The sequence below is a fragment of the Solanum verrucosum genome, unplaced genomic scaffold (assembly GCF_900185275.1).
Source record: "Solanum verrucosum unplaced genomic scaffold, falcon-dt-bn FXZP01000012.1, whole genome shotgun sequence".
In the NCBI taxonomy this organism is placed as follows: domain Eukaryota; kingdom Viridiplantae; phylum Streptophyta; class Magnoliopsida; order Solanales; family Solanaceae; genus Solanum; species Solanum verrucosum.
Window position 1 is genome coordinate 4,216,609 of NW_026020063.1, and position 10,926 is coordinate 4,227,534.

Below are 10,926 nucleotides of genomic sequence, written 5' to 3' on the forward strand. Positions count from 1 at the left end.
ATATGACAAAAGAAATATATTTTTAAATTACTTAATCAAGTAAAAAAATATTTTCAATACTATAAATAATTAATTGTTGATATCAAATTTAGAGGTGTTTTCGATAGAAGAAAAATATGATTGACGGTAGGAAAATGGGTTAGAGTAGCTATATAAAATGTGGCCGTCTTCTTCTTGTATAGAAAAAAAAAACATGCGGACTGTTATTGGCTGAACAGTCGCCAGTGATGTTATTTGTCCAATCCTAAGAGGGGGAAAACTGACCCGGATCCGAATTCTCTATAGCAACATATCTCCGAATTCATCTCTCTGTCAATCGCCGGTCGCCGACGAATAAGGTTCCTTCTTTCTCTGAATCTCTGTTTATTCCTATTTTGTAAAAATGGCGATCTATACATCCCAACAGTTGACTCTACTGCTTCACTGCTTCATCTTTCAAAGATATGCAGATTTTTATACTGAATTTTCTCTGTTTTACACCTCAATTGCTATTATTTATCTGTTTATACTTCAATTTTGTGGCTATTTCTGTTTTTGTCAATAAATAGTGAGATTTTTTCATACTTTAATTGGTTTCTGTTCAACAAATCTGTATACAATTTTTCTAATATATGTAGATTTTTAAAAGTACAGAACAGTGTTACAGCTACTTATTAAACAAAAAAAAAAAAGAGAAAAAAATTAAAACTTGTTTACAACAGATTTAGTGATGTGAAACTTTACCGAAATTTCCTGATTTATACTGTTTCACACCTCAGTTGCTATTAGTTATATGAAAGTTTTGTGTTTTTTTTTCTGTTTTTTTTTTGTCTAATTTATGAATAAAATAGTGAATTTTCAGAGCTAATCACTTTATTGGTTTCTGTTCATCAAATCTGCACAGTATCATATGAATTTTCTTTTAGTGGGACTTCTCATTGGTTTACATTTTATTATTAAGATTCTTCATATGTGAGTTTGGCAATAAAATGTCTTGGATTGGCTTTTGTTGCTTTGTGATGAGTAAATGGCGTATCTTTCAGCTTGATTTTTCTTCTCTTATTTTGTTTTTACTTTTTAGTTAGTAAAGCTTTTAAATGTTGACTACTGGTGGTGTTTTGTTTGTGGAATCTGAATTTCTTGTGTGAATAGTTTTTTGAAATTGGTTTTCTTTGAGTTTGTTAAGTTGCAAAACTATTGATTGGACTTCAAGTTTTTAAAATAATGGTTTTAAAGTTGTTCTGAATGAAGTTATTCAAATCTTCAACTTCCATTCATAAAAGAAGAAAAAGAACTTTCAGTTCACAGATGTAACTCCCACAAAAAATTTCTTAAAAAACTACGGACCTGATAAGCCATCGATATTCGATAGTACAGTAACTGTACTTACCAAACTTCAATATTTGCAAAACTGTAGGCTCATTTACTATTTTGGCCATGAAATCTTGGGTTGTTAGTGAAATATTATTTGTACTCCAAGTGGAATGTTGAAATAGTTGTTGAGGGTGTATTCCAAGTTAATTATGGTTTTCACTCACAAATTTTTAACTCTTACCATTTCATTCAAGTGAAGTCGTGTTCAAACTTTAACTTCAAATCTCTTTTTTTTCCAACTTAAACTCAAATATTGCCCAAACCCCTATATAACAATCCAAACACAATTTCAACTTCCACAAACTGATTTCCGCTACAACTTTGAATAATTTTTTCCATCTTCAGCTGTAATCGTTGTCCAGCGAGAGATATGATCATTTTGATGTTGCTGACCTTTTACTCTTATTTCTTTGCACCAGTCTGAGTCAGCCTAATATTCCCATTTCGTGTGTTATTAATGTTTTGGTCGGTCCAATTAAAGGTGGTAATCAAGAAAGTTTTTCAAAAGTGGCAGATAGATGCATCGAGTCGATATTGATCATGAGCGAGACGCCATGGAGCAACCACCTTCCCCTGCTGCAGAACAAACCCAACTTGAGAGGAGAAAAGGGACATTGGCTTCCAAGGTGGGAAATCTTTTCCTTACACTTTCACTAGGCTTACATATTTAATGTCTTTTGATAGTTTATGTGTACAAGTATGTGTCTGCATCTTATGAAATTCAATAAACTGTTACTAGTTTATACATGTGAAAAATGCATTGAGACCTGCTGTTAAAGGAAGTAAATAATATTCTAAGCTGCAGGTAAATTCTTTTGAACTAATTTGTTGTTTAAGGGCTAATAAAAAATGTAACTGCTTGACATGGAGGCTTCTAAGATATTTGAATTAAAAAGAGGCTAGTATGACTGAAATGCAATTTATGTCATTGCTTCCATGGACATTAAGGTGTCACTTTGACTAATTTCTTGTAATAAAGAAATGATTAGATTAATGTTCGTAGGTTGCATTTAGATTCTATACTATGCTAAAGACCTGTGTTGGATTCTCCAAAAGTAGTTCATTTTTAAATAATCCGACATAGGTGCGACATGATTTTGTCGAGTCAGAGCAACATAGCTAAAGACACTGACGTGTATTTTCATGTGGATGGAAACTAAAATAAATAGCACCTAAATCTGAACATTGAAGAGTCAAAACATGCTAAGTTTCAATCTTTATTGGGTGGAATATAATCTTTAGATGTTTACCTTTTCCTTCTGAATGTCCTGCATATTTTCAGCTTGTATTTTGGCTTGAACTTCTCTTGGACCTAAAGTGCTTTAGTATAATTGGAACTTGCAGTACTGACATATCTCTGTTTTGATAGTTAAATAAGGAAGAAGAAAGGAAGAAGTATTCTCTTTCACCACTGCATATAATCTTTTAATTGGACATAATCAAGTTTGAAACAACTTTTACTGAAAGATTCACAGTTTGCTCAATGCTATGAAATATTTACCACATGGTCTTTTCAGCCTTTAGTTTCTTCTCTTCCTTCTCACCAAATTGTCCACAAGTAGTACATTTCCTATCAATTTATCATGCATCAACTGAAGAACCCTTGGCCTCTATAGGAAAAATTGATGTTTTCACAGCAAAAGGCAGCTCCTCTAACTGGCATATTAGATTTTACGCCCTTCCTCCTCTCTCTCTCTCTCTCTCCCAGTTTCCGTACATTCATTTTTTTATTTTTTTTTGATGACAAGGGAAACCCACAGCCGCTACCCTTTGGGTGTACACGGGGTAAAACCCCCGCTCCTATGCAATAGCTCGCAAACCACATAGGAGAGGTAACCTGCACTAGGCAAGCCCGGTGCGATGAGCTCGACCCAGAAGGCAAACCCCTTGCTTTCGCTGGCAAGGGGTTTCGAACTTGGGACCTCCAACATGGAAGTCCCAAGCCCAAACCACTGGGCCACCCCGAAGGGTAGTTTCCATACATTCATACCACAGCATATTCCATTTTTGGTTTTCCACCAGTCTGTCCCTTCTTCTGTCATCATGTGTCTCTATCCAAAAAAGAAATTTGCTGCTAGCCTCAGTACTGTTTGTCCTTTGCACAAAGTCAGCAAGCTCAACTTGCACCATTGCTTTCACCAAATACTATCAGAGTATCAGTTGGCATTGATCTTTATAAGTGCCTTAGTCACAAAAATGAAGCTACACTAGTGGGACCATCATTTATTCTTTTTGCTCTTAGGTGTCCCTTAGAATGATAATTTAAACAACCTACGTTGAGAAAAATTGGAACCGACACACTTAGTGGAAAATAAAGGCGAGAAAGGAAACCTTAAAATTGAGAATCTTTTAGAAAAATTAGAAGCTGAAGATCTTTCTCTCAATTGAACACTGCCTTGTATTCCTTCTACAGAATTTTCAGGCCATGAGATTTCCTTTAGATCTACTAGTAAAATATACCATATGCTTAAAGACGTTTCTAGTGTTTGCATACATTATACCTCCATGGAACATATATATTCTGGACTTAGATTCTTTTTGAGGGAAGTGAGTCTGTTGGGAGTGAGTTCCATTGGATCTGTGCTTTTTTCTACCAGCTGATTGTGTAGGAGACAAGCTCATGCCTTGGATATTTTGACTTGCAGTTTATGCTGGTGAATATTTCCAGTAATCTACTACTGGCTTACCAAAGTCTGGGGGTGGTATATGGAGATCTGAGCACTTCTCCGCTTTACGTCTATAGGAGTATCTTTGTGGGAAAGTTGCAAAATTATCAGACTTCAGAAGCAATATTTGGTGCATTTTCTCTAATCTTCTGGACAATAACGCTCATTCCTTTGCTCAAATATGTATTTGTTGTATTAAGTGCAGATGACAATGGTGAAGGTATGTTTATAAAGGACTCTAAATTGATAAAAACTTATGGAACAATACTAATACCTGATGATGTTTGGCCAAATATCTTAGGTGGTACATTTGCTCTTTACTCTCTGTTGTGTAGACATGCAAAGTTTAGTCTACTTCCCAACCAACAGGCAGCAGATGAGGAGCTATCTGCTTACAAATATGGCTCTTCTGGGCAGTCGACATCATGTTTACCATTGAAGAGATTTCTTGAGAAGCATAAGAAGTCACGTACAATACTGCTTATTGTTGTATTATTAGGTGCTTGTATGGTCATAGGAGATGGTGTTCTGACTCCTGCAATGTCAGGTACACGATACTAACAGTAGATGCCTCCTTATATGGTATTTTTAGCCGGTTGCCTTTTGAATTTACAAACCAGAAGTTTGTTCTAAAGTTGCTTCTGTCAAATGTGAGATAATAGACTTTCAACTTTTGTGATATAATAAGTGGATCCTTATAATGCATATGATTGCCATCAGATATTCTATAAAAACTAGTTATCTCACAAAGTGATGCTTGCAGTCATGGAACTTGCAGTTGAATTTAATTTTATCTTTTAACTATGAAATGCTCTACTTTGGCAGTTATATCATCAATGTCAGGGATCCAGGCTGCTACTGAACACCTATCTCATGGTAGATATACTTTGATATACCCCTTTGCAGAAATTGATAAGACTTTTTAAAGTAGTCAACGTCTTACTTAAGTCTGAGGCAATGACCATTCATGCATCTTTCCTTGTAGGTGGTGTGCTTATTCTCTCGTGCATAGTATTGGTTGGCCTGTTTGCCTTGCAGCATTCTGGAACCCACAGGGTTGGATTCTTGTTTGCTCCTATTGTGACTATCTGGTTGATATCTATTTTTCTCATTGGGCTGTATAATACTATATTTTGGAATCCCAAAATTGTGTCTGCTCTTTCTCCATATTATATCGTCAAGTTCTTTAAGGAAACTGGGAAAGATGGTTGGGTTTCCCTAGGAGGTGTCCTCCTCTCAATTGCAGGTACGATACTTATATTGACTCTAATTCAGTAATTCTTTATTCAAATTTGCCTCATAGAAGCCTTTTTGTGGAACCTCTTACTATTTGATGAAGGAGAGGATATTAAAATCTCCTAGAGTTAGAATCAGGTTTATAATTCATATTTCTACCATCAGGTTCTGAAGCTATGTTTGCAGATCTTGGTCATTTCACTGCCACCTCAATGAGGGTAAGTCCAGCATTTTGCAGTAACAAACACATAAAAAATCTCTTCAGGGAGACTGTTCTGTTCTAATTCTCTATTAGCCTAGCAATTTTTTTTTTCTTTGTAGAAGATCCTGAATGCAGATTAAACTAGTTGGATTATGCAGCAATAGATAAGAACATGTTTTAACTGCATCTGTACAGCGGGTTATAAGTCATCATGACATTGGGAATATGAGCTTCCATAATCCGTTTAGTATTAAATAAAAAGGGTTTTACAGCTATCGAGACTCTGATTTTATTGTATTTCATTTTTTTAAGCATATAGGAACTTAAACAACATTACTAAGAAGATTCGAAATCCATCTGAAGTAGATTTAAAGAATATTGAGTCTATAAGATTTGGATTATAACATTTGGAATCCATAGTGAGTGGATACATACAGAGCAACTGCACATTGGAGCCAAATGATTCCTATTCCACAGAATGAGTAAACTGTCCTAGTGGTTGGCAGATTATAGTGCATATTTCTTTCAACATTTATTGAGTGCTTGAATTCAAGGAACTCACGTTGACTGAAATTTATTTTCCTTATGCAGATTGCATTTCCATTTTTTGTATACCCTTGCTTGGTGGTACAGTACATGGGTCAGGCTGCTTTTCTGTCCAAAAACATTGATTCAATTTCAAATAGTTTCTATAATTCAGTACCCGGTTGGTTCTCTTTTCATTTATTTGTCTGATTATTCTTAAGATTGTTGATAAATTTTAATTCAATCCTACTAAACTTCTGCTCTTTGCTTCTCTTGCAGACAGTGTATATTGGCCTGTCTTTGTTATTGCTACCCTTTCAGCCATTGTTGGCAGTCAGGCTGTAATCACTGCTACATTCTCCATTGTGAAGCAATGTAATGCACTGGGTTGCTTCCCACGAGTCAAGATTGTCCACACGTCAAAGCATATTAAAGGGCAGATCTATGTCCCAGAAATAAATTGGATCCTAATGATTTTAACCCTTGCTGTGGCTGTTGGGTTTCAGGACACCACTTTAATAGGAAATGCATATGGTAAGCCTGCTAGTCTTTTAACAATCTATATTTTAGTTCTTTGAATTCCATTGTATTGACTCTGCCTTCTCACATTCCATTCCCATAGAATGTAGAGTAAACCCCATTATATGATCCCCACAACTATCCCAATTGTATCACCTTCAAAAGTAATTGAATTTTTCTTATGCATCTGTCACATCTATGGTAGTATTATATTTATTAGTATGCAGACAAATCCATCATTAAGCTGTCCATTGTGCTTGAGCTAAAATGTTCACGAGTAATCCTATTTGCCAAATATTTCTGTTTTCAAGATTGTGTATTAGTTTCCTCAAACATGCTGCTAGGCCTCTCTTTGTGCCTTTTGCAGTGTATTAAGTCTTTATTTTAAACCCCGATGAAAACAAAAACATATGAAATCGAGATGATGAATTGCGTGCGCATGAAGGAATCTCAGATTTCATGATATATTAACAAAAGAGAGCGTACCAACCACCTATGTTGCTTGGAGCCTTGGACTATTTAAAAACGCCGACAAATGTGTGTCGGATCCTCCTAAAGAAGTTTATTTTCGGAGACTCCGACATGGGTGCAACACCTTTTTGGCTAGTCCGAGCAAACATTCAACCACCTCCAACCATACAAGGTTTTGGTGGTTCAAGTTACAAAGGGAATACAATGGCAAAGCAACTGTTAAGCTCCTAATTTTAGGTTTGGGGGTGGGTGGATGGGTGGGGAGGTTAGGTGGTTGAGAAGGATTACTATATCCCCCCCAAAAAAGACACCTTGTGGAAGTACACCATGACACTGATTTTCTTTCTGTATTACTGCAGATTTTGCGAACAATTGGCGTTGCTGTTTATTTCAAGCTTTCTTTTCATTTTTAGTTTCAGAATTCTCTGTTTGGTTCTCTCTTATGAATTTATTTTTCTTTCAGGTCTAGCTTGCATGACAGTTATGTTTATCACCACATTTCTCATGGCGCTTGTCATAATCTTTGTCTGGCAAAAAAGTGTAGCACTTGCAATTCCCTTTCTCCTTTTATTCGGGCTCATCGAAGGTGTCTATCTGTCTTCTGCATTCATTAAGATTCCACAAGGAGGATGGGTCTCCCTTGTGCTCTCTTTTGCCTTCTTGGCTATCATGTTTGTCTGGCACTATGGAACTCGCAAGAAGTACAACTTTGATCTTCACAATAAAGTTCCATTGAAATGGCTCCTTGGCTTGGGCCCCAGCCTTGGTATCGTTCGTGTGCCAGGGATAGGGCTGATATACTCTGAATTGGCAACAGGAATTCCATCTATCTTCTCTCACTTTGTTACAAATCTCCCTGCATTTCACAATGTGATGGTGTTTGTATGTGTCAAATCTGTTCCAGTACCATTTGTCCCACCCGAGGAGCGCTTCCTCATTGGTCGCATTTGCCCAAGACCCTATCGCATGTACCGTTGCATTGTCAGATATGGTTACAAGGACATACAGCGAGACGATGGAAACTTTGAGGACCTTCTTATCCAGAGTATAGCAGAGTTCATCCAAATGGAAGCTGTAGAACCACAACTCTCAAGCTCCGAGAGTCCATCATTTGATGGAAGGATGGCAGTTATAAGCACAAGAAGTGTACAGTCAGGCTCAACATTACTCGTCTCAGAGGAAGATTTCGGTATTAGTAACTCCATTCAAAGCAGCAAATCTTTAACCCTCCAAAGTCTAAGATCTGCTGGTGATGATGAGAACCCACAAATGAGGAGGCGCCGAGTAAGGTTTCACTTGCCAGAAAACCCTGGCATGGATCCAGCTGTTAGGGATGAGCTTTCAGATCTAATCGATGCAAAAGAGGCAGGGGTTGCATATATAATGGGACACTCTTACGTGAAGGCGAGGAGATCGGCTTCTTTCATGAAGAAGCTTGTGATTGACATTGGTTATTCATTTCTGCGCAAGAACTGTAGGGGTCCTGCTGTGGCACTTAATATTCCTCACATTAGTCTCATTGAAGTTGGCATGATATACTATGTCTAGACTATAGAGGGAGGGTGGTTGGCCATGGATGAGTTTTTATTTATTTATCACCCCTCTACATTTGTTTTGTGCGGTAGCCTTATGGCTAATAATGTGATAACATATGTTGGGAAGGCTATTTAAGTGTTTCCCATTCAACACATTTGGTAGTTGTATGTATATAGCATGAGTAGTTTCTCAATACGTGCGAAACTATGTAGTAAATGTAAATGTGTAAAGTATCATAGAAAGATTTGAACAAATAATTTTTACATGTCTAATTAGATAATGTCAATTAAGATAAGCATGAAAACTAAAGAAAATGTACTTATTTCATGAATTGATAGGGACATTTAAATAAACTAGAAAGTGAGTAGGGTTTTAATCTACTTACTACCTTCATGCAGTAGTATTATGTTGTCAGAAATATGACCATAAAATTGGAATTATAATCAGAAAAATCAAATAATTTCATATAAATCATAATGAATATAGTAACTCCAAGTGGGTAATGCTTGAAAACGGGGTTTTGAGGCTATGTATATCTCACATACTAATAAGAAATCCAAAACTACCTAATTAATTTCCTTATAATAAAGTTAAGAAGTTGCTCATAAGTGTGTTTGGTAAGAAGAAAAATATTTATTTTTCAATTTTCTTATGTTTGGTTGGTTAAATTTTTTCTAGGTTCTATCTTTAAAAATCAATTTTCAGATTTGCTTCAGGTTGCCTATAGTTTTTTATTTTCAGATTTGTTTCCAGGGTTATATGTAGAGTTAGAGTTAATTTTCAGATCTAGTTTTTCGATATATCTTTCTTATCTAATTGTTGATCTCTTCTGAATAGTATACTTTTGCATATCTCTATTTCTTGTTCGTTTTGTTCTCAGTTTAACTCTGCCCTATGTTTCTTGATCCATAGAGTCATATATTGCATAGTTCTTGTGGTTTCTCTTATGTTAGTTTACTGGGTGTACACATATTTTAAAGTTGGTTGCTTCTCTACATCCATTTCATTATTTCTTGCTTTTATTTGATTTTTAGAATTGTTAATTGGTCCTAAATTCTCTGCTTGATTTAGTGGTTTAAGTAGATTCCTATTTGGCTTATATCTTGTTTAGTTTAGATTTTCCTAGTGGCTTTGGTGAATGATGGTGGACTAGGGTCATGTCTTCGGTAGGGCGAGGGGAAGTAGTGATAATGGGTTACAGATTCTCCTAAGTTGAGAGTAGGGCCGTGAAATATAGGGTCGCTGACAAGGAAGTCCATAGACCATAGAACTAGTGAATATTCTAATGAAAGAGGAAGATAAATATAGCGTGTGTACAGAAAACCAGATGGGTAGGTACAAGGCATGAGATGCGAATGGGTTAAAGTTGTGGTACTCAAGATGGTCGAGGCATAGAAATGGAGTAGGTATTTTTAGTAGATGGGGACCTTATAGAGTGAGTGGTGGAGGTTAGGAGGATCAATGATAGGATGATGACGATTAATCTAGTCATTGGCGGGCTTAATTTGAATGTTATTTGTGCTTATGCGCCTCAATTAGGCTTGGATGAGGAGGTTAAAAAGCTCTTTTGAGAGGATTTGGATGAAGTAGTGAGAGGTATACCGAACACCGAGAAGATTTTCATTGGTGGCTATTTTAATGGCCATATAAGGGTAACTTCTAGTGGGTTTGTTGATGTTCATGGAGGCTTTGATTTTGGGGAGAGGAATGGAGGGGGATCATCGCTTCTAGATTTTGCTAAAGCCTTTGAGTTGGTAATTACTAACTCGTGCTTCCGAAAAGGGAGAGACTCTGAAAGATTACTTACTCCTTATAAAGGGTGATATAGGCCTTTGTAAGAATCACAAGGTTATTTTGAGTGACAATCTTACTACCCAACACAAACTTTTGGTGATGAACTTAGAGATTAAGAGGGATAACAGGAAGAATACCTTATATGTTCGATCGAGGATTAGATCGGGTGGATTGACCCATGCCCTATCTCAAGAGATGGGGAGAAGTTGATTGATATGGGGGCATGGAGTAGTAGTAGGGATGTGACCAATAAGTGGTGTCACGACCCGAGAGTACCCCCTAGTCGTAACATGGCGTATTCGACCCCGAAGGGGTCTTATACGAGCCACATAGTCATTCATTGCATTCAATAATGAAAATAGTGCGAAATAAAAAAAAACTTATTTACATCCACACATTTAAACTTCATTAAAACAACTTTAAAAACACACAGCGGAAGTCTAAGTCTCACATGGCCATCTTAGACACAGTCACAAAACATAAGTAGGGACACGGCCCTTTACAATCAAAAGAAGTCTATTACATGAACAAAAGAACTTAAAAGTCTTATCCTCGAATCCACGAGGACATACCAAGTCTTGGAGGAAAGCAATCCAACACTTCAAACTAGCTAGGAGGGATCAC

At 36.5% G+C, this 10,926-nt stretch overlaps 1 protein-coding gene across 2 annotated transcripts; it reads left to right on the forward strand.

Moving 5' to 3' along the window:
* The first annotated feature begins 225 nt into the window (after positions 1-225).
* On the forward strand, positions 226-8,686 carry LOC125823493 (potassium transporter 4-like). 2 transcript variants are annotated; one of them, XM_049502870.1, is made up of 10 exons: positions 226-338; positions 1,868-1,979; positions 3,999-4,239; positions 4,321-4,566; positions 4,845-4,895; positions 5,005-5,265; positions 5,421-5,473; positions 6,049-6,163; positions 6,262-6,516; positions 7,436-8,686. In XM_049502870.1, the coding sequence occupies exons 2-10, from the start codon at positions 1,872-1,874 to the stop codon at positions 8,518-8,520; spliced, it is 2,415 nt and encodes an 804-aa protein (XP_049358827.1). In that variant the 5' UTR covers positions 226-338; positions 1,868-1,871; the 3' UTR covers positions 8,521-8,686. The 2 variants fall into 2 exon arrangements, with proteins under 2 accessions (XP_049358827.1, XP_049358828.1); XM_049502871.1 differs by having other exon boundaries at positions 317-333.
* Positions 8,687-10,926: the final 2,240 nt, after the last annotated feature.

Bases quoted from the DNA above. Each gene is read 5' to 3' on its own strand.
- LOC125823493 (XM_049502870.1), top strand. From the start codon at position 1,872: ATGCATCGAGTCGATATTGATCATGAGCGAGACGCCATGGAGCAACCA. The intron at 4,240-4,320 runs GTATGTTTATAA...CAAATATCTTAG, and splicing joins TGCAGATGACAATGGTGAAG to GTGGTACATTTGCTCTTTAC. The intron at 6,517-7,435 runs GTAAGCCTGCTA...TTTTTCTTTCAG, and splicing joins TTTAATAGGAAATGCATATG to GTCTAGCTTGCATGACAGTT.